A 24,715-nucleotide genomic window follows, 5' to 3' on the forward strand; every position below is an offset into this window, starting at 1 on the left:
ATTTTTAGGTATAACTTGTCTGGAATGTTTTTACGTTTGGGGAGCGTGCCAGGTGCCCTTGACCTGGATTGGCCACTGTCGGTGACAGGATGCTGGGCTAGATGGACCTTTGGTCTTTCCCAGTATGGCACTACTTATGTACTTATGTACCTCTAAAATCCCTTGAAGTTCTTTGTCAAAATGCATGATTGTGCACTTTGATCATAAATATTGGTTCCCAAAGCCTTTACCATTCCTTTATCTTTCTTGGGTCACATTTTTTCTACTCCATCTGGAGTATCTGCCCTGTGGCAAGTCATCTTATTTGCAAAAAGACAAATCTCCCCTACCTCCTCCTCTGAAGTATCAGTTTCAAGAATATTGAATAGAGCTTTACTCATAACTGATAACCTTTTCCCTTGATGTGAACTCCATTTTCCACTTTACCTTAATCAATATCTGCTCTCCAGAATTAGACAAGAGGTATGCATGGAGGAAATATGATATCCTTCTTCCTTCTGGTGCTATCTTTATGTTCCCAATCAGTAAGTCCAATTTTAGGTTATATGAAAGATTTGGCAGTGTTCCACAAAGATGTATTCCTATGTGTAATTTTCTTACCTCAGAATTTCACAGAATAGAGGCCACTATACTGAAAAAAAAAATACTTATACTTTTTAATGCCATTATGGGATTTTCTAAAATATTTAAAATTAGACGTGACTTTTAGTAATTGAACATAGGTTGATCATGAAGTAATTTATATTGCCTAAGAATGATATATGGGTAATATATATTATAAATAGTAAAAAAGAACTATGAAACTTATTAATGAAGGAAATAGTTTGTGACTTGAGTATATAAAACAATGTTTGGGATACGTGCAGGGAAATAATCAAACGGGGACGACCATCTCTAAGGGCGACCATCTCTAAGGACGTTCTGGCGAAGGGGTGGGGAAACCCGTATTATCGAAACAAGATGGACGTCCATCTTTCGTTTCGATAATAGGGTCAGGGACACCCAAATCTCAACATTTAGTTTGACCTTAGAGATGGTCGACCTAAATGTTGAGATGGTCGACCTTTATTGATGGTTGTCCCTGGTTTTCGGCGATAATGGAAACTGAGGACACCGATCTCAAAAATGACCAAATCCAAGGCATTCAGTCATGGGAAGAGCCAGCATTCGTAGTGCACTGGTCCCCCTCACATGCCAGGACACCAACCGGGCACCCTAGGGGGCACTGCAGTGGACTTCAGAAATTGCTCCCAGGTGCATAGCTCCCTTACCTTCGGTGCTGAGCCCCCCAAAACCCACTTCCCACAACTGTACACCACTACCATAGCCCTTAGGGATGAAGGGGGGCACCTACATGTGGGTACAGTGGGTTTCGGAGGGCTCCCATTTACCACCACAAGTGTAACGGGGGAGGGAGATGGGCCTGGGTTCACCTGCCTGAAGTGCACTGCACCCACTAAAACTGCTCCAGGGACCTGCATACTGCTGTGATGGAGGCTGGCATAGAGGCTGGAAAAAATGTTTTTTAATATTTTTTGGGGGGTGGGAGGGGTTTGGTGACCACTGCGGGAGTAAGGGGAGGTCATCCCCGATTCCCTCCGGTGGTCATCTGGTCAGTTCAGGCACCTTTTCAAGGCTTGGTTGTGAAAAAGAAGGGACCAAGTAAAGTCGGCCAAATGCTCGTCAGGGACGCCCTTTTTTTCCATTATCGGCCGAGGATGCCCATCTGTTAACCACGTCCCTGTCCTGCCTTCGGTACACTGCCGACATGCCCCCCCATGAAGTTTGGTCGTCCCCGCGACGGAAAGCAGTTGAGGACGCCCAAAATCGGCTTTCGATTATGCCCATTTGGGTGACCCTGAGAGAAGGACGCCCATCTCCCAATTTGTGTCAGAAGATGGGTGCCCTTCTCTTTTGAAAATGCTGCTGATAGCATCTCTTTTTGCACAATATACAAGTGGCATTCCTAAGGTTGGGGAACAGGTGGAGCAGAGGTAGATTTGTACTTATGTGCATATTTAATAAAATACATTTGACTGCACATTTGCATACATAGTTACACCTTCTATGGGACAGCATCTTCTTTCGCTGCAGTATATTTGTAAAAGCCCAGGGTGCCTATATTGCCTCTATAAGATAAGCACAACATATGCTATGGGCCATGACAGCCTAAATGCTCTGTTATAAAATTTCTCCCCATTTTTCAGCCCTCCCATAGCAGGTTTTGATAGCAAAACTCCTCATGGAGTTTCCTTTTCAAACCTTACCTGGCTGCCAGTGCTGGAGGGAGAATAATTTATTCCCACATACTCTGCAGGTGCAAAGAAGGTAGGGGAACAGATGTTTAAAAAAAATAAAGCTTACGTGTACTTCCACGAGCCTGCTCCCAGCACTGCCTGTTTTCTCCATGGGGTAAAATATGCAGTCTGTCAGCTGCACACATGCTTTTTGCTGCCAGGGGACCAGAGCAATTTTGGAAATTCCTTTGAAAATTGCCTTCTTGATTTCCTCCCCCCCCCCCCTCAGTTTCTCCGGGATTAATCTTTAGGGTTCTAGTTAGCATGAGTTTTCAAGGATTTCACATGGTATGATTCCCTGAAGCTTATAATATTTTCCTGTTTATCTGATTATGCAGGGTGTCCAGAGCAAATAAATTTTGTAGTCTTTAGGGGGTAATTTTAAAAGTGACTTGAACATGTAGACCAGTGCTTTACCTGCTCGGGTAGGTGCTTTAAAATTGCTTTGGTGTACAGATGCATAAACGTAGGTATTCCTGAGGGTAGACAAAGAGTAGAGTTAGGGGTAGCCCGGCACTTTAACGGCATTTCTATAAAGGGGTGCCCAGAACGCCTCTTTGGAACCTTTTCTATAAAGAAACATAGGCATCGACTTTTCTTTATAGAATATTAGTGTAATAGGTCAAAACCTTTGCTATATTCTAGGCGTGATCACTTATACCAGCTGTTGAACTGGTGTAAATGCTAATGCCTACATTGTTAAAGAACATGCATAGACTATACTATTTTAAAATCTGCAAATGTGGATGCCTGTCAGCACCTGCCCATTACATCTAGGTGCAATTTTACAGAATGGCACTTAGACAGAAAATGGTTATTGCATGGAAATGTATTTACATATACACATAAATGATGAGAATACTGATAATTTACATGTTTTTTTGCCACCCGTATCTAGGCACCGCCTTATAGAAGTACCCCCATATAATGCATGAATCTTATAAAATACATTCACAAGTGACAAGTCGTAGCAGCCTTTGTACACACACAAAGCTTACTCCTGTCTCTAAGTTGGTTTAACTTTGTGCAGGAGCTTCTGGAGAGGTGATTCTGTAAAGGCACATAGCCGCATATGTTGCACCTACATATGTGCTAATGTCCCTTCCCTGCCTAGGTGCCCAGTTATTAAATTACCCTCCCTGTACCTTGACAAAGAAGAAACCTCTTGTCAAAGATGGACCAATAGAAGTGAATCCAAGTTAACATACCATTTTCTAAATATCCTTGTTTTCAAGAAACCTAGTGGACCTGTTTACTAAGCTGCGTTAGAGGCACATTAAACATTAGCATGTGCTAACCATGTAGGTGCCCATAGTATTCCTATGGGCGCCTACGCGGTTTAGCATGCACTAATTTTTAGCACACACTAAAAACACTAACGCACCTTAGTAAACATGGCCCTAGATGGTTTATGAGGATTTAATTGATGCTTTTCCATCATTGCTTTGTAAAATGTGTCCTTCTTAGCATACCTGAAGTAAATGTTTACCTTATTTAGGTCTGATTCCTGCTGCAGCTAAGAGAGAGCCAAAACATTATGGTTTCTTCATTACTGACCTTACTGATTTTCTGGCCATTTATAAACTGAAATGAATGGATCATGATCATAAATTGCAATAATACAGACCCGGCAAATCAGTTTTCCTGAGTGCTGTATGATTAATTAAATAGATGAAATAGGAATCTGCTAGAGAAATATATATTTTTAAATTTTGCCTTTCAAATTAAACTAGGTGAATTTTGTAGCAAAACTCCAGTCTGTGCAGTGTACCTCCTCTGGCCACCTTGTTGGGCAGTTTGGATGGACCGTGCAAGTCTTTATCTGCCAACACTTACCATGTTATTATGTAAAATGTGCTTTATTGAAGTTTCTTTTAAATCTTTACCATTTCATTATAGTATATGTATTTCCATAAACTTATTTGTTCTTTGTTTATCATGATTAGCCTGTAAACACTGTGGAGCAGGGATGTACCTCTAGTAGAGCTTTAATTAAACAATTCTGTAGTAAATTATGTCTGTAAAAAGGAACATACGATCACAGTACTTTGTCTTCTATTTTCCTTATACATTTGCTGTGCAATAAAAAAGAAAAAAAAAGCTTTTCAAACTTTTGATTTGATGTTTGTTTAAATAAATATTAGGAGCCCAGGTTTACAAAGGATGTGGACATGAGAATTGAGACCTCCAGATCAGGATAAGCACAATTTTTAATTTGTATTATAAAGGCGCTGCTAAAAGTAGGACTGTTTATAAAATATGTATAAGGACTTTCAGGAGAGCTTCATATCCTACAGAGGTAGTGATTTTAAAACACTGTATCTAGGGGAAAAAAACATGCAGCTTTACCTCACTTGTGCTTTTTAACATCACTGCTCCTGACAGCATTCATTCCCTCACTCCTCAACATCCCCTCATGGCATCGAGCCCCATTCCTACACCTCTCCCCCATATCCATCCCCTTGTCTATCCCTGAGGATTCCCAGGGAAACTCGTACCACTGTTATTCCATCCCTGGATCGTGTTGGGATCCCTAGCAGTCTTAATGGGAGCAGGAACAATCCCTAGTCTCTCCTGCTCATGGTGTTCCCGTGACCCCTAGTGATAGCCTGCCTCCTAGCAGTAGTACTGTGAGACTATCAAATTTTGCCCTTATTTGGCAACCTGAATATAGCAGCTTGCCGTCTAGCAGTAGTACTGCCATATTACCTCCAGGGGTTACAACATCATTTTGGAACTAGGGGCTCCCATGAGCAATCAATAATTGCTCATGCTCCCACTAACACTACCAGGGACCTCAGTAAGACATGAGTGGTCTGCAAGTGAGGATCTCGACAGGGGGAGGGTCAGAGAGAAAGGTTGATGTTGGGGGATTGACCTCGCACTTTACGCTTGCCCCTTTCTGCAGGCACTTTTGTATGCCTTGGGGTAAATTTAAATACCAACATCTTGTTTTTTTTTTTTATTCTTATCAACATGTACTCCCCTTGTCAAATGGGGAATACATGGTGGTATTTTTGGACCACCCAAACCACTCCCTCTCCATGCCCTCACCATGCTCCTTTGCAATCTTGACATTGTGTGGATTACCACATGTATATAGCAGCTTTCTAAAATGGATTTACTATGTATGGTGGTCTATACTTGTAAATCTATTTACACATGGAGATCCTTCTGAACTAAGGGGCTATATCAAATGTGGCCACCAGAAAAACATACTACTCCATAAATTGATATAGACACTTTGAGACTGCGGTACTAAAATGTAACGAGCCTTACAAATGTGAAAAACATTATACATACTATATATACAATTTCTTAATTTTTACATGTGCTGTTTGGCACTTCTCTTTAGGTAATTTTGTATTTGCAAAGTCATGGGCAAAAGTTATGCAAAATCATTAATCAGGTGAAGAATTGTGAGAAATTGCAAAATTACATATGGGAAATCATGCAGAGCAGCAGGTTTTTTCCTCCCAAGAGTAAATGTACCTCGGGAAGATATTGTAAAGGTTATTTGTAATAAATATTGCAGTTTCGCTCTACACTAGCACCCTCCTTCCACCGACTGGATCACAGCTGCCTTTGGGCGAATCTCCCGCTCTCAAATTATCCCCAGTGATTTTTAGGTTACTGGAGGCCACACTCCCAGTGGTCCCACAGTTCCTAGAAAGCACTCACAGACCCAACACACAAACCACCATTATTCTTTATCAGTCCAGACAAGCAGAGTCAACAAACTAATAGTGTTTTTTGTCACAGAACTTGAAACAGTGAAACAGAAAAAGTGCAATCAGCAGAACAATAACAGGTAACTGAAATATGGATCAATTATAACACTATCTAATCATTTGTATACTATAAGTAGTACCTGGGAAGATCAGGATATATAACTGTTCACAGAGCCTCAGCAAAGAGATCCTACTCTTTTTTTCTTCCCGGCTAAGACTGAAGCAAAAGCCAGTAGCTCCTGGGTAACTTCAAACTCCAGGCCAACCAGAGCTCAGAACAACAACATTTGAAAATAGCTGGCTACATCACTGCAGGCACTTCCCCTTTTTCTGTGTAAACAAGAAGGAAAGGTCAGTTCTATGTAACAGCTTTAAGCATAAACATGTACCACTTGCTCGCCAAACCAGGGAAATACATTGCAAGAAAATATCAAAATAATTATCACATGCTTAAAACACACTGTTCTGTTACACAAGGTATAGGCTTACTTTAGTGAAGAGCGTTGCCAGTTAGTACACTGACTTGTTCTAGTTATTGCAGTGTAACTGCTCTACACCAAAAATATCATGCGTATACTTTAATTTTTGAGGCCTAAAGTATGAGTGAGGAAGTTTTGGTAGTTTTCTTTTTAGCTTCGTTCACAGCTACATCTCTTAGCAGGCTCACAAAGCCAGGGTTAAGTCCCACAGTCCTCTCACAAAACCTGATGTGGATTGTGACAGGAGGAAGGAATCCTCACTTCATGGCCCAAGGTATATGAGTTAACAGTTCAAGGTGACACTTCACATACCATTTTGCTGCTCCAAAATAAAAACTGTACTGAGAATTTTTCTTCAAGGCAAAACTGCAATTGTAACAGTTTTGTTTGCAGCTTCAAAGAAGACATTTACAAAGTAAAAAGGGACTTCTGATTCTTACTTCCACAGTTTTCTGGGTATTAAATAAAAATAGAAAATAAAGTGGTGCCTTTTATTGGGCTAACTTAATACATTTGACTGGCTTTTGGAAAGCAAAGCCTCCTTTCCCAGGTTAGGACAGTATGAGCAAAAGATGACAATATCAGAAAATATAAGTGAAACATTAAAATTTTCCAGTGAAAGTTTCAAGAACATAAGAATAGCTATACTGGGTCAGACCAATGATCTATCTAGCCCAGTATCCTGCTTCGAACAGTGGCCAATCCAGGTCAAACGTACCTGGCAGAAACCCAAATAATGGTCCTTTAAAGTTCATATCACTGTTATTCATAAAGACAGCCAGCAGATAACTGCTTCAGATACATCTCATTGTTGAATGCTGATGCCAAAATTTATGGAAAGGCATTAGCTAATAGATTGGAAGCAGTGGTTCCACTTTTAGTTTGCAGAGATCAGGTGGGATTTGTTATGAGGTGAAGGGCCAGTGATAATTTGTATAGAACACTACATATTATTAGAAGGAAAATTGAAGGTAAGCAGGAAGAAGTTTTAGTAACCCTGGATGCTGAGAAAGCTTTTGACAGGATTGAATGGGGAATTATGGAATACACATTATAATTAAGTGGCCTGGGGGTATTTTTTTGTCATTTTTATTTTATTTGTTACATTTGTATCCAAAACTGAAAAAAATAGCGGATGGACACAATGAATTGTGAGGTATAAGCGTTAATCAAGGGGGGGGGGGCGAAAGAGGATCTCAGGCTCGTGACAACTTCTGATCAATATGGTCACCTTAATGTAATCACTGATCCTCTGCCAACCTCCTCCCTAAACATTTCACTCGTGCGCTTCTAATATCTAATGTCTGTAATTGCCATACATCACAGCCAAATGACAAATCCACAGCTACTTAGCTTATTGCTGTTTCATTAAGGGCCTCCCCAACGGTCCCGTTTCGCCAACTGGGGCTTCATCAGGGAAAGAGGACCCAGCAACACCAGACTGTGGTACAAACCCACCAAGCTGTTCGTGCCATAAAGAAAAACATTTGTATCCCACATTTTCCCACCTATTTGCAGGCTCAGTGTGGCTTACATAGTACCGTAAAGGCGTTTGCCAATTCTGGTATGAACAAATACAGTAATGTGGTAGAATAAGGTTTGTGTGCACAGACACATTAGGGAATCGTAGAGAGGAAGAGTTATTATATGTCCGTTACGAGCTTTGGTTTTTTTGTGTTGCAGGATGCAGGCATTTAAGTTGGGTCAGTAGGTATGCCCTATCGGACTGACCGTTCACTTGTCTTTTAGATTGTAAGCTCTTTGAGCAGGGACTGGCCCTCTATGTTAAATTGTACAGCGCTGCGTAACCCTAGTAGCGCTTTAGAAATGTTAAGTAGTAGTAGTTTTTGAATAGGTTAGTTTTTAATGATTTCCGAAAGTTTAGGTGATCATAAGTTGTTTTCACGGCTTTTGGTAATGCGTTCCATAGTTGTGTGCTTATGTAGGAAAAGTTGGATGCATAGGTTGATTTGTATTTGAGTCCTTTGCAGCTTGGGTCGTGGAGATTTAGGTATGTTCGTGTTGATCCTGTTTTGTTTCTGGTTGGTAGGTCTATGACGCAACTTAATCTAATTACCTAAACCACATCTCTAAACCAAACCACTAGCATTAACCACACCTCATCCTGCCCCCATATCCCTTTGTCTTCTCATTCCCCACACAATTTGTATCTCTGTAAAATGATGTGTCCATATCTTTTGTTATCTCTGATACACCTTATTCCCTTTTATTGTAAGCCGCACTGAACCCATGTCATCTCTGTCACACTTTGTTCCCATTTATTGTAAGCTGCACTGAGCCTGCCATCGAGCGGGAAAGAGCGGGGTATAAATGCTACAAATAAATAAATAAATATGAGGTCTGTCATGTATCCCGGGGCTTCGCTGTAGATAATTTTATGAACCAGGGTGCAGATTTTGAAAGCAATACGTTCTTTGATTGGGAGCCAGTGTAGGGGTTTGGCACTTTCGAATCGTGTTTTTCCAAATATAAGCCTGGCTGCCGTGTTTTTGGCGGTCTGAAGTTTCTTTATAATTTGTTCTTTGCATCCCGCATAAATTCCGTTGCAGTAGTCTACAAGGCTTAGTACCATTGATTGTATCAAGTTGCGAAATGAAATGGGTTATGGCCCTTTATGTTAGACCTCTTTTTGTGATAATTATTTTTTCCTATCAGTATTGGTTGGTATTCTTTTTTAATTTGTATTTTTAGGTACTATAGTAAAGGGGGTATAGCAAATCTCAGTAAACATAAACCAGTGGAGACAATGGGAGTTAATGGATATCATTCTGAATTTTTACCATTAGCCCATGGGACTCAGCAAGGTGTCCCCCATTGCCACTGCTCTTTGCATTATTTATAGAGGGAATAACAGAAGGGGTATGGGGGAAAGAGGAAATATGAGGAATCCAGTTGGGGAAAGAAGAACATAATATAACCTTATATGGAAATGATGTGCTGCTGTATTTGACAGAAGTAGACACTTTGGTTCCCACAGTGCTGGATATCTTGAAGGAATATGGGGCCTTGTCTGAGTATAAAGTTAATGTTGAGAAGTCTGAGATCTTACACTTGGGGAAGTCCAATATGTTTGAGTTTTGAGCAAGGATTAATTGTCCTTTTAAATAGAAAGTGGATTAAGTATTTCAGGATAAAGGTGTTGGAAAAAAATGGAGATATGTATACTCTTTTAGGGAATTTAAGGAAGATAAGAGGAAGTGGTGGCATTTGATTTGATTAGTATGTGTATGTAGTATCACAACATACCTTATGCTACGATTTTATCTTGTTGGGCAGACTGGATGGGACTACACAGGTCTTTATCTTCTGTCATCTACTATGTTACTACAGGTTGGGAGGGCAAACATGGTGAAGATAAACTGGCTGCCTTAGATTCTTTATCTGATGGCAATGCTCCCACTCAATGTTCTCTTTGTGCAGGAGTCCTCCAACTGCATTGGTGCCAGTTGCGGGGGGGGGGGGGCAGGGTTCGACCTCTAGGGACAGATAGATCCTCTGGAGTCCTGCAAAACTTGCCTGCCTCTCACTATTGAATATGTAATATTGAAACTGCACCACAGTTGTCAGGAATATAGGTAGAGGACGATCGCACAATTTAGAGTGAACATTGCTCCCACTTCGCATACTACATGCCTTTTACAAGTGGCTCCATGCCCTGATGTCTGAGTTTATTTGGCATGATTGAAGGCCTTGAATTGGCTTGCAAACTCTGCAGAGAACTAAACAAGGTGAGGCCTTTTCAGAAGGGCATCAGCATTGATTAGAATGGGTAGAGGGATAGGGATTAGAGAATGGTTACTTGGGACAGGGATTGATGCAATTGTGTGTGTATGTGTTTGGGGGGGGGGGGGGGGGGTCTGTTTAGCAAAAGGAAATAAGGATGGGTTTTGGAGAGGGCCGATGGCCTTGAAAGTGGAAGTGTTTGTGAAACGAAGTAGGAAGAGATGTATAGATACATTTTATAAATGGATTCAAAAGCATTTTGAAACTCAGGATGTGGGGGTGAGAGGGGAATGGGAGAATTAGGTGACGGTTTAGGGAAGGACACTTGTGAAATGCTTTTGCTTAATGTTCGGAGATGATCCTTGAATGTGGTACAACAATATAAGATTTGAATGTGAGGCTATTTAATCCCAGTAAAACTGGGGGCCACGGGGAGAAATTTCAGTAACACTTGCTGGAAGGGTTGTGGCCAAAGGGGAACATTTTTACATTTATTGTGTACCTGCCCAAAAATACAGGCAGTGTGATTAGCATTCTTGTGAGAGATAAGGCAGCTAACTCAGCTGGATCTTAAGGCACAACTTTTCTCACTCCCACCAGCAGTTTGGAGAAAGACCATCGGATCAGTTGGCTAAGAAATTACTAGTAGTGGCAAGATGGGCGATTTTAGGAGCTTGGGAGAAACACTTGGTTGCTCCATTGGATATATGGAAGTGAGAAAATGCTTAAGACGGAGCCATTATCTCCCTGCGGTCCCATGGAAAACTGAGCAGTGTGAGAATTGCAGGACCCAGTGTTGTGTTACTGTGTACAAGGCAGTATGCTGTATGTTGTATTATCTCCACAGTTCATACTGTTTGGATTCACAACCATTCAATGAATTGCCTCAAGATACCAATAGTGTTCTCCAGAGGAATTTTGTACTCTGATTTTTTATTTGAAGTCAGGGCAGTGGATGCGACATAAAGAAGCCTGTTTTTAACTGAGTTAACTTTTTCTTAGACGACCAAGGGGGAATGAGAGAGGGAGGGTATGGAGTTTGGAAGGAGGGGTTAGTGGGAGAAAGATGTTGGGATCTGACGTAATATAATTTTGGTCCATTTTGTGGTCTGGCTATATTTTGTTTTGAATTGTTGGTTTTGGTGCTACTAAAAAGTAAACGTCAAAGAAAATAATGATTTCTAACTTACCAGTTTGAGCAGGGGGTTAGAATTAAAAAAGAAAAACACATCACAAACAGATGCTACTGAAGAGATGTAGAACTAGTTGTTTCCCTTTGTGAGGGTGTAAGGAGGAAATCCTATCCCCCAATGCCTCAGTGAGGAAAACAGATCCTCATCACACTGCAGCCATCCTCCTTCCTTTCCCTAAAGTGCTGGCAGAAAATCTCATGTCCTTTGTACCAGCAGATGCCCTTTCTACTTCCTTCAAAGTGCTGACTGTCAAAATAAGCTGCTGGTCCAGGAGACCAGTAGGCCAATGTTCTTCTGCCAGCACTTCGAGAGGAGGAAGGATGGCAGTCAGTGCAGGGAAAATGGAGTGTTTTCTGTCAGGAGTTTTTTTTTTTTTTGGGGGGGGGGGGGGGGATGGGGAACCCCTTCGGACCTCCAGTAAACAAACTCTGTAAAAAAGCAATCACATTCCAGATCTACTTAAAAATTGAAAATATAATGCAAATTATCAGATGTACATTTCAAAAAGCTGAGACATTATGGGGAAGCCAGGCTTCAAATCCTGCTGTGGCTGCTTGTGATCTTTGGCAAGTTACTTAACCCTCCATTGCCTCAAATGCAAACTTACCAGTCAACATACAGCTAACAGCAATCAGCATTTTTAAAAACACTGGCCATCAGCCAAATTAGACCCGAAAATATTCAGTTCCAGCCTCCATCCGGCTATCAGCACTGAATATCCAAGTCTTTGCCAGCACCCAAAACTTATCCGGGTGCTGCCCGATATTCAGTGCCGTACCTGGAAACCAAACCAGGCATAATTAGGACTGCATTTTATATGGTCCAACATGCCCAGTCAGTTATTCAGGCACAGCATTGAATATTGGCAGTGGCCAGATAACTTCCCGATCTGCCCCGACTCCACTGCTGCACTGCCCTATTACCCAGATAATGCCGTGGTGGGCTGACCAGATATTTAGTGGCACTATCTGGGTAAGGGCAGCTGAAAATCTCAGTATGGCCTGCTCAGTGGGACTTCTGGGTAGGAGCCCACTGAATATTGACTCCTTAGATTTACCTCTTTAAACAAGCCTACCCAAACCACCCTACTTAATTCTAGTATCCAGTCCATAACACCAAGACAGACTACCCACATCCCAATCCTTTCCCCACATCTTTCACTATTGTCCCACTCTATACAGCTGTTATCTCCGTGATACATTATATCATACTTTGTATTGTCTCTCTGATACCTTGTACCATATTCTGTAAGCCGCACTGAACCTGCTATTAGCGGGAAAGAGCGGGGTATAAATGCTACAAATAAATAAGCCCTTCAGGGACAATTAAATACCTACTGTACCTCAATGTAACTTGCCTTAATCTACAACTGAAAAAGGTGTGAGCTAAATCCAAAATCCTTTCCTTCTCTTCACCTTTAATAGCTGATCATTTTCTTGCTGATACTATAGGTCAATCTTAGGTTTGACTCAAGTTGTAAATTCTCTCGTCATACATAGTAACATAGTAGATTACGGCAGAAAAAGACCTGGACGGTCCATCCAGTCTGCCCAACAAGATAACTCATATTTGCTGCTTTTTGTGTATACCCTACTTTGATTTGTACCTATGCTCTTCAGGGCACAGACTGTATAAGTCTGCCTCACACTATCCCCGCTTCCCAACCACCAGCCTCACCTCCCAACCACCGGCTCTGGCACAGGCACAGACCGTATAAGTCTGCCCAGCACTATCCTCACCTCCCCAGCCCTGCCTCCCAACCCCGGCTCTGGCACAGACCGTACAAGTCTGTCCAGCCCTATCCCCACCTCCCGATCATTATAATGGTCATACTGTACACTGGATCTGGTTCTTCAGTATGCTTTGGTTTTAAAACGAGGTGCTTCAGTACTGCTGTTCTTTGCTCAGATCATTCATTGAAAACATTTTGATTAAATTCTCTGAGTAAAGAACCAGAGTACTGAAAAGGTTGCTTCATTTTTCTCTCCTATGTTCTGTATTCAACCATTCCTTTTCTCTCTCGCTATCATAATCTTTAATTATCTTGCACTTTCTATTAGCATTCCCCATTTTGTCTTTCTCTATCTCTTCCTTCCTCTCTTATGCCCTTGGTCTTCTCTCCCAGTCCTCCTCAGGGGCTGCGGACAGGTCAGGTTTTCAGGAAATCTCTCATGAGTATACATGAGAGAGGTTTGCACAGCTACTGCCTCTATTGATAGGGGCCTCTCATGAATATTCTTGAGAGATAGCATAGCCTGAAAACTTGACCTACTGGTGGCCCTTGAGGACTGGGAGTGAAAAATCAAGATTTTATGTCCTCTGCCCTTGCCCAAGTCCTCACTTTCCCTGGTTTCACCACAATCTTGCCTGTCAGATTTATCAAAATATCTCACTATTTTCACTATGGTAAATGCCAGGCTTTTGATGAATTCCTCCAAATGAATGCAATCTGGCAGCCTCTGAGGGTTACTTTTCCTAGAAAATGAAAGGAAGTGGATGTACTGACTGTACTCAGTAGTTACACAGCATGATGTGAAGTAACAACAAGAAAGTGAAGTTTTACAACAGCTGAAGTTTCTGCAGAGTCATTCTCTGCTCCTTTCTGTTAAGGTGTGTGAGCTATACGTTTATTACACGTGCAAGCCACTTCCACAGCAGTCACCTTGTAAAACGAAAATATGATTAGGGCAGGGCAGGACAGGAATTGCACTTAGCTCACCCTTCCCCCCCCCCCCCCCCCCTACTAGCACATATCAGTTACCTACAGAACGGCTGGCAAGGCAAGTTTGTACCTGAGACAACGTAGGGTTAAGTGATTTGGCCAAGAGCACAGGGAGTATGATGAGTGGTATTTGAACCTTGGCTTCCCTGGATTTCAGTCGCTGCTCAAACCATTAAGGTTTCTCCTTTTCCCCACCCCCACCCGTTTAAAGCAGCCCTTAGAGCACAAGTTCATTCTGTCTGCATGCGCTTTCTTTTCTAGTGTTCTCTGCATTTCTGTTTCTGTACAATTATATCCCAAAGGCAGGAAGCTGTTTCAAGCATTGTTGTGAGTTGCGTGCGAAGGGAGCAGACCAGCAGAGCAAGCTACGAAATAGTCCTTCCCCAGTCAGTACCGTAAATACAATTATGTAAGGTCGCATTGGGTTAGTACCACCCACTTCTTGAACAAACATGAAACAGTACAGAGGAGGAGGAGGGGCGGGTTATTTAAGAGCGATTGTAAGCCCTGGCTGCTATGCCCTAATTAAAAGTCCGAAAGCAAAGATGGAGGAGAGCAGAAAGCTGTTTTTGGAAAACGTAGAGAAAGTAATGTCTTCAGCTAAGGACAAAGCCCCGGCAGACCTGCTTTTTAGTTATAAGGGAGTGCTGTACCCTAGCATTTTATGCAGCCCTGAGATGTTCCAAAAACTGGAGAGTTTGGAAGCCAGAAAAGATGATGTGATGCTGATAGCTTATCCAAAATGCGGTGAGTGTGCAGCCTAGTCTGCTGTAAAAAATGCAATGACATTTGTGAGGTGATTTTAGAAGGACTGGGTACCATTTACAGATGTTATAAGCTGATTTACATGGGTAAATTGTCATACATGTTACTTGCATGTATATGGGCAGCAACAGGTAGAGATTTGAGGCCAGGATATTTTGAACATGGTTTATGTTGATCTTGAAAGAGAAAAAAAATATATATATATGTACACAAATTTTACAAAAGTTAACATGGGTGAGCAGACCACTGTTCCCTCTAAGCTAAGCAGGAGTCCTTCAACTGCATTACTGACTGACACAGGGGGGGGGGCTTCAATGTTGTGTTTTCAATTGCTAGGGGCAGGCACGGCCTCTGGAGTCCCGCACAGCTTGCCTGTCCCTCACTATTGAAAATGTGACAGTGAAACAGCACCACCCACTGGCAGGACTGTAGTTTGAAGGACTTCCGCTCAGCTTAGCGGGAACAGTGGGGTGCAGACGCAGTAATTATTTATTCAAGCATTTCTATACCGCACAATGCTGCAGTTCACAAAATATACATACATAAAATCCAAACCACTACCCTGTTTCCCCGAAAGTAAGACATCCCCCCAAAATAAGACCTAGTAGAGGTTTTCCTGAATTGGTAGATATAAGGCCTCCCCCGAAAGTAAGACCTAGCAAATTTTTGTTTGAAAGCAGGGCCGCCAAGAGCCGGACAAGGCTGCCCCCAGGCCGCCCCCCCACCCGAGGTCGCCAGGCCCCCCCTCCACCCATCCTCCGTCGCTCCCGGAACTAACCTTCAACGTCTCCTTTCACCTTCGCAGCAAGCAGCAGCAGGGCAGACCTCTCCTTCCTTCCGTGCCCCGCCCTCGTGGACGTTACGTCAGGTGAGGGCGGGACACAAAAGGAAGGAGTGGCCTGCCCTGTTGCTGCTTGCTGCAAAGGTGAAAGGAGACATTTAAGGTTAGTTCCGGGAGCGACGGCGGGCGGGCCAACCCCAATGTTTCCCCGAAAAATAAGACAGCCCCTGAAAATAAGACCTAGTGCATTTTGGGGGTCAAAAATTAATATAAGACAGTGTCTTATTTTCGGGGAAACACGGTAGGAGTGGCCTAGTGGTTAGGGTGGTGGACTTTGGTCCTGGGGAACTGAGGAACTGAGTTTGATTCCCGGCACAGGCAGCTCCTTGTGACTTTGGGCAAGTCACTTAATCCTCCATTGCCCTCCGCGTTGAGCCTGCCATGAGTGGGAAAGCGCGGGGTACAAATGTAACAATAAAAAAAAACTATATATAAAACCTAGAACATAAACTTACCAACTAATAGAAAATGAAAACAACATTCTATCTTCTGCCATCTTGATTTTTCAACCATCTTTTACTCCATATCTATATATATAAAAGGCACACCAACGTTCTATGAAGCCTCCAGACGGAAGTGTGAAGCGCCAGAGATATCCGGTTTCCCCATGAGTGAAGGAAAACAGCACAGCACGAAATCCCTCTCTCTGTAACAGTGAAGGACTCAGAGGGGGGAGGGGAGAGAGAGGCCCTCACTCTCTCTGTAACACAAACACAGCACAGCAGGAAACTTAACACTGAAGGACTGGACTGGAAGGGGGGAGGGAGAGAGGGCAGAGGGCAGGGACACACACTCCCACATGCACACTCTGAAGAAAACCTTGCTAGCCCCCGTTTCATTTGCATCAGAAACGGGGCTTTTTTACTAGTGCTTATATAAAGATGTGGGTCTTTAACTCTTGTTTGAACTGCTTTAATTCCTGTAGTTTAAATTATTCCACAAAGTAGGACCTGCTCCATAAAATATGATTGCTCGATACTCATTCAGTCTGACAGCTCGGTTTGCAGATCTCAAAGATCTGGCTGGCTGGCTGATACATATCTAAACTACTAATCAGGGGATAAAGCTAAACTCCCAGAGTCAAACTTCAATTCTACTACAAAAAGACTCCAGTATTATATATTTATCACAAAAAAATTTATTCAATGTATTTAATATATTTAATTAAAACTTCCCACTCATTCCATCCATTCACCCTTCTCTTCCTGTGCTATAATAAATACTATTTCAAACACTTCACGTTTCACATTTTTTTTCAATATTCTTCGACAATTAAAGGAACACAACTCAGTCTCTGCGCTGCAGTAATTCACGCCTCGCTTTCCGCTTGGCTACTGCGTTCATACAGCAATCAAATGCTGATTATTATAGTCCCGAATGTGTCACACTTAATTCAAATGTGAATCTTCTGTTGACCATCACTGAGCAGTCCACCTCTTCAACAAACGTTCTTATACAACATTGCACAGGTATTTGAGAAGTCAGTGATTGTTTCATTAATTGACCTTTGGTATCTCCTGCTTATACCGGTTAGTTACAATCTTATTGACAAATAATGCCTTATAATGCACCTGATGATGGAGTCCCAAGTAATACAGTAAGTTACAGCAGATAAAAGACCTGTATGGCCCAACCAGTCTGCCCAACAAGGCAGCCAGAGTTCTAGCTGTCACTCCATGCAGGTTACATTCCTCTATGGTCAGTTTAAACTGTGAAGGTCATTTTTGTTTTTATTTTACTCCAGTCTCTCTCTGTATAGGGATGATCAGTGTTTATGCAACATGTTTTTGAATTCAGTCACTGTTTTCATTCTCATGACCTTCCCTGGGAGGGCATTCCAGACATCCACCACCCTTTATGTGGAAAAGTATTTCCTGATGTTGCGCCTAAGTCTACCACCCTACAACCTCAATTCATGTCTTCTAGTTCTACTCCTTCCCTGTCTCTTAAAAAAAATTGAGTATTAATACCTTTCAAATATAAAATCTATATCATATCTCCCTGTCTCTTCTTTCCTCTAGGACAGGGGTGTAGCTAGGTGGGGCCACAGGGGCATGGGCCCCCACAGATTTAGTCCTGTTCCCCTCCACTTTTGACCCCCCGCTACTTTCAACACCCCCCCCCCCCCCGCTGCCGCCACCGCAAGCTACCTTTGCTGGCGGGGGTCCCCAACCCCCACCAGCCTTAGTCTTCAATGCCGGTCTCCGGCGCGTTCGCTCACTTCGCTGATCTGTGCTGTGAGTCCTGACGTCACAGCACAGACCAGCGAAGTGAGCGAATGCTCTGGAGACCGGCGCTGAAGAAGACTAAGGCTGGTGGGGATTGGGAACCCCCACCAGCAAAGGTAGCTTGCGGGGAGGGGAGGTCGTAAGTGGTGGGGGAGGGTTGGCAGCGGGAGGGGTCAAAAGCGGCTGGGAAAGGTGGGCTAAAATGTATCCCCCACCTTGGGGTCTGGACCCCCCTCCCGCTGAGTTCTGGCTACACCCCTGGTTCACAACCCAGTCCTCAGGATACACCTAGCCAGTCAGGTTTTCAGGATACCCACAATGACTATGCATAAGATAGATTTGTATGCCTTACGTCCACTGCATGTATATCATCTCATGCATAGTCATTGTGGGTATCCTGAAAACCTGACTGGCTAGGTGTGTCCCGAGGACTGGGTCGAGAATCCCTGCTCTAGGATATATATACTCAGGTCTTCAAGTCTCTTCTCTTACATCTTTTGGTGAAAACTCCAATACCATTTTTGTGGACAAAGGAGAGCCGGTTGATATTGTGTACCTGGATTTTCAAAAGGCGTTTGACAAGGTACCTCATGAAAGGCTACAGAGGAAATTGGAGTGTCATGGGATAGGAGGAAATGTCCTATTGTGGATTAAAAACTGGTTGAAGGATAGGAAACAGAGAGTGGGCTTAAATGGGCAGTATTCACAATGGAGAAGGGTAGTTAGTGGGGTTCCTCAGGGGTCTGTGCTAGGACCACTGCTTTTTAATATATTTATGAACGATTTAGAGATGGGAGTAACTAGCAAGGTAATTAAATTTGCTGATGACACAAAGTTATTCAAAGTCGTTAACTCGAGACAGGATTGTGAAAAATTACGAGGACCTTACGAGACTGGGAGACTGGGCAGCTAAATGGCAGATGACATTTAATGTGAGTAAGTGCAAGGTGATGCATGTGGGAAAAAAAGAACCCGAATTATAGCTACGTCATGTAAGGTTCCACGTTAGGAGTTACGGACCAAGAAAGGGATCTGGGTGTCGTCGTCGATAATACACTGAAACCTTCTGCTCAGTGTGCTGCTGCGGCTAGGAAAGCGAATAGAATGTTGGGTATTATTAGGAAATGTATGGAAAACAGGTGTGAGGATGTTATAATGCTATTGTATCGCTCCATGGTGCAACGGCACCTTGAGTATTGTGTTCAATTCTGGTCGCCGCATCTCAAGAAAGATATAGTGGAATTGGAAAAGGTGCAGCGAAGGGTGACTAAAATGATAGCAGGGATGGGACGACTTCCCTATGAAGAAAGATTAAGGAGGCTAGGGCTTTTCAGCTTGGAGAAGAGACGGCTGAGGGGAGACATGATAGAGGTATATAAAATAATGAGTGGAATGGAACAGGTGGATGTGAAGTGTCTGTTCACGCTTTCCAAAAATACTAGGACTAGGGGGCATGCGATGAAACTACAGTGTAGTAAATTTAAAACAAATCGGAGAAAATATTTCTTCACCCAACGCATAATTAAACTCTGGAATTTATTGCCGGAGAACGTGGTGAAGGCAGTTAGCTTAGCAGAGTTTAAAAAGGGGTTAGACGGTTTCCTAAAGGACAAGTCCATAAACCACTACTAAATGGACTTGGGAAAAATCCACAATTCCAGGAATAACATGTATAGAATGTTTGTACGTTTGGGAAGCTTGCCAGGTGCCCTTGGCCTGGATTGGTCGCTGTCGTGGACAGGATGCTGGGCTCGATGGACCCTTGGTCTTTCCCAGTGTGGCATTACTTATGTACTTATGTAGTCTCTGAACCACTTCAGGTCTTTTTATGTCCTTAGCGAGATACGGCCTCCAAAACTGAACATGATACTTAAAATAACCTTCATTCGTTAAATCCTGAATGATCTTCTGAAGTCAAGGTGTGGGGGTCTTCTTCCAGCTTCTCATAAGTATCAACACTGCTTCATTCGCATAATCTGCTCAATCTTGTACAATAACATCTCCCCCTTTGTCAGTTCTCATGATTCTCATGATTCTCCTCTTTCTTCACTCACTTCAACAAATCTCTCTCCGCTTTGAATAAATTGTCCACAAACTTCAAGTCCTGACATGCAGTTCTTCTATCACGCAGGCCATTAATTCAGAAAATTGTCGATTTTCTGGCTGTAGTAAAAACAGCCTTATCATATGGGGAAAACCTGCATAAAGGAATGCTAATGCCACTTTCTACCACAACTTTGTTAAAGTGATGCTACTTTTCTTTGAACACTTTTCTTTGTAACATGACGATTCCCATTAGACATTTCACTAGATGTGCTGCACACTTATTTCCTCTGGCCTTTTAAAATATTTTACAAAAGGATCTATGTTCAGCGAGCCTTTTGCAAAATGCTCTGCAAATTGTGTAGATCCATAATTGGATGGCCCTTTTCCAATCTAGATGACCTATGCAAAATCAGGATTTAAGGCTCCTTAGTTGAAGCGCTAAATGCATGTGCAATATTGTGCTCTTAGTATACCGTACAGTACCTGTCATGAAACAGCAGTGAGATTTACAGGAGGGCTAAATGTTTCAATGATAAGATCATTATGTAATTGTATGGATATGATAGATGATATATAAGGCAGCTGCTGCAAATACTGTAGTCACTTTTTGCCTGTGGTCTTTGCGCCAATTTTCAAACTGAAAGTACGTATCTAATTTCCCTTTAAAAATTGCCAAATGATAAATTGTCCACAGAGACATGCACTTTCTTTTTTTTGTGGATACCTTTTCTAACATTTTTAGCATTTTAATGATAAAAGACTTTTACATCAAGTTGATGTTTAACGCTTTTTTTTTTTTTTAATGTGCTATAGGAACTAACTGGGTTATTCAAATCCTACATGAGATGATATTTATGCTTACAAATAAACCACCAGCACCAGATATTTCAATGATAGAATTTGGAACTCCAGACAAAATTGAGGTTGGTACAGCACACCTAGACATCCTTGCTATAGCTTTAGTTTAGGGGCTCGTTTTCAAAGCACTTAGACTTACAAAGTTCCATAGATTATTGTGGGGCTAATTTTCAAAAGAGAGAGGCCATAAATGTATCATAAAACAGCTTTTGGATGAATTTCTTCTCAAAATGTCCAAATCGGTATTTTTGAAACCTATTTTTGCAGACGTTTATTTATGCAGTTTGTCTGTACTGCCTCAAAATCACGAGGGGGAGTGTCGTGGGTGTTTTGAAGGCAGGATTAGGGCATGCCTAACACTTGGACATTTTACAGCCACAATGGAACAAAATTAATACATCTAGGGTGATAAATAGGCCTAGACCTATTTTTCTAATGAATAAGATTCAAAAAAGTACTCTAAAAGACCAGATAACCACTGGAGGGAATCAGGGATGACTCCCCTTACTCCCCAGTGGTCACTAACCACCTCCCACCCTCCAAAACTGTGAATAAAAATAGTACTCACCAGCCTCAAATGTTATAGTCAAGTCCATTAGAGCAGCATGCAGGTCCCTGGAGTAGTCTAGTGGTGGGTGCTGTTCACCTGTTACGCTTGTGGAAACTGTGAGCCCTCCAAAATTAAAACTGTACCCACATATAGGTGCCCCCTTCACCCATAAGGGCTATTGTAGTGGTGTACAATTGTGGGTAGTGGGTTTTGGAGGGCTCAGCAGACAAGATAAGGGAGCAATGGTGATGTGTACCTGGGAGCATTTATATGAAGTTCATAGCAGTGCTCCCTAGGGTGCCCCATTACTCTCCTGGAATGTCTGGGGGCCCAGTCTGCTAAAACTGGTGGCCCTTCCTACATCCCATTGATTTTGTGATTTTTTTTTTTAATGGCCCAAAAAGATAAACACACAAAGCACAAAACCTTGTTCGAAATGATATTTTCGAAAAAAAAGAGAGAGACTTTTTTTTTTTTGGGGGGGGGGGGGTTCAAAAATGGTTACATTTGCTATTCAGATTTGGGACGTTTAATACAAAACATCCAAAGTCCAACATAGACGTCATATCAAAAATGCCCCTTCACGTAACTTTGTAAGTCTAAGTGCTTTGAAAATACACCTCTACATGTGAAAATGGCAAAAACAGATGAGATGCTCACCCTGAAGGACTGACACTGTAGTATTGTTCTTGATGTCTGAGATGTTCCCTGTCACTCAGTGTGGGAGCAGTAAATATATGTTTGACTTTTATGTTTCAACAGTTTTTTATTGATGATTCAGCATGTTAAACATAAACATAATGTTCAATATATATGATAAAGTAAATAACATAACATACTTATTTGAATAAATTATTCACTTCTATAATCAAGGTTTTTTCATTTTTCTCCCAGCCTCCCCTTAGACTTTGTTACTATAAACTAAATGTTTGTATTTCTATTTTATATTTCAACAATTTTTTTTTTATGGTTATATGTTTGACTTTTATATTCCATGTTTCACTGTTTGTCACAGATTTTGCAGTTTGGTGTGTAGGGCCTTTGGTTGGTGTTACAAAGATTACATGGTATTGGCATGGTAGTTTCTAGCATTCCCAGTTCTGGAGTACAGTGTCTAGGTCAGGGGTGGGGAACCTTTATGCACAGAGGATCGTGTGAATGTCAGTATGATCCCTGGTGGTCTACACACAGAAAATTAACAAATGCAGAATATTTTCTGGAGGAGTGGAGGAATAATTTAATGGTTAGTGCAGTGGCCTGAGAACCAGAGAAAGCAGGTTTAATTCCCACTGTACCTCCTTGTGACCCTGGGCAAGTCACTTAGGGCTCCTTTTACTAAGCAGTGGTAAGCCTAACGCGGGCTTACCGCTCGCTATACAGGAAGTATTGTCGGGCTACCGCAGCAGCCTGGCTGTACTTTCCACCCCTAGCGCGCCGTAATTTCCAGCGCTACAAAAATTAATTGGACCCGGCGGTAATTGGGCAGCAGTTACCGCCAGGTTAACACGGGAGCCTTTACCGCCACCTCAGTAGATGGTGGTAAGGGCTCCCCCCCCCTCGAAATGGCTGCGCGGCCATTTCCTGTAGGAAGTCGAGACTTCCCTTTTACCAGCTGCGGTAAAGGGGGCTTCTGCGCACGTGTAAAACAGGTGCTGACGCAAGCACTGGCCCCTTTTTGCTGCAGCTTGGTAAAAGTGGCCATTATCCCACCATTGCCCCAGGTACCAAAATAAAAAAAATCTTAGATTGTGAGCCCACCGGGGGCAGAAAAAGTACCTGTATATAATATGTAAACTGGTTTGATTGTACCACAAAAAGGCAATATATCATCCCCTCTTATATTCACTGCCCACAAAACTCAATGTGATGGCTGAATGAACATCAGTTTTTGCCATGATGGTCTAATATTGTATACTTCTGTCTTTCCAAACAATTGCTAATACTGTCAAACAACAGTTCGACTGACCACAAAATGCTGGTTAATGACATTTGTGCAGGCCATTTTCTGTGTATTCTTACGGTCTCATGGGCCACATAAAATTCAATGGCAGGCCGCAGGTCGCTCACCCCAGGTCTACATCCTGTCAGTAGGTGGGAGCTCTTGTAAGAAAAGTTTCAGTTCCAAGCTTGGGTTCTAAGAGACAGGAAGCAGATTCTTGATGTTATCTCCTTCATCTCACCATTATACAAGAGGAATAAGGAAGAACATTCTTCCCTGCTGCTACAGAAACAGGACTCTCCAGTTTGGGAGTCAGAAAAGGTTGTGTTGGTCAATCGTAATGTATTCAGCCCTTCCTACCACATAGTGGTGTAAGATACAGGTGGGCCTGGGTAGGCACAGACCCACCCATGCTTGGCTCAAGTCCATCCTGTCTGCCCCTCCCAAGACAATTCAGCAGTGGTCGCCTTGCTTCCCTCTCCCTTTTCTACATCCGGATCCGACATGTGCTCCTGCATGCCCATGGCCCGGCAAATCTCCTTCCCTCTGAACCTCCCCCTTCCTGGTGTACCTCAGCTACTTCATGGGAGGGGGCAAAGATGCATATCCACTGCTTGTGCCAGCCCCACAGGCTTCCCTCTGCTACGAACCGCCCTCTCTGATGTCACTGCCTGTTCCTCTCTGGTGGTTCATAACAGAGGAAAGCCAGCAGGGCTGGCACAGGCAGTGGATGTGGATGTGCATTGCTACCGCCGACTGTGAAGGAGATGTAGTGCACCAGATGGAGTTGCCAGGCCATGGGTGGGGGACAAATTCTGGATCCAGGGGCAGAGGAGAGGGAGCAAGATGCAGGATAAAGGGAAGGGGAAGTTTTGGAAGGCCCACCTAACTTAATTGTGGGCCCACCCAAAATAACAGGTCAGGCTATGCTACTGTTACCATATATCCTTGTGTGCAAAAGCCCTGTTTAATTTTCCTGTGTTTGTTTGGTTTTTTTTCTTCCTATTTTAAAGAGGATGAATCAGCAACCCTCACCTAGAGTATTAACATCTCATCTCCACCCTGATAACATCCCCAAGTCATTCTTTACAAATAAAACAAAGGTAAGCACCTCATTGTGTTTTTCTTATCAACATTTTCTAGATACAGAATCTGTTTCTCTACATCCTTTGGGTTGATTCTGATGCATTGAGCAGCCTTAGTGCTTGATGTGCAGTATTTGAGAAATAAATTAAATGAGATTTCACAGTTTATTTCATTGGAGGACTGAGATTTCTTCCACTGTTTATTTATAGAGAGAGTATTATCAGCCTGAATGTTCC

General features: G+C 42.5%; 1 protein-coding gene across 1 annotated transcript in view; it reads left to right on the forward strand.

Annotated features, from left to right (window-relative positions):
• Positions 1-14,579: 14,579 nt before the first annotated feature.
• LOC115465716 (sulfotransferase 6B1-like) overlaps positions 14,580-24,715 on the forward strand; it is a 33,760-nt gene continuing 23,624 nt past the window's right edge. The window contains exons 1-3 of the mRNA XM_030196398.1: positions 14,580-14,913; positions 20,860-20,969; positions 24,407-24,496. Of these exons, the coding sequence (XP_030052258.1) occupies positions 14,619-14,913; positions 20,860-20,969; positions 24,407-24,496 (495 nt within the window). The 5' untranslated portion in view covers positions 14,580-14,618. The remainder of the gene's footprint in view (positions 14,914-20,859; positions 20,970-24,406; positions 24,497-24,715) is intronic.

This window comes from Microcaecilia unicolor, chromosome 3 (assembly GCF_901765095.1).
Source record: "Microcaecilia unicolor chromosome 3, aMicUni1.1, whole genome shotgun sequence".
Taxonomy (NCBI): domain Eukaryota; kingdom Metazoa; phylum Chordata; class Amphibia; order Gymnophiona; family Siphonopidae; genus Microcaecilia; species Microcaecilia unicolor.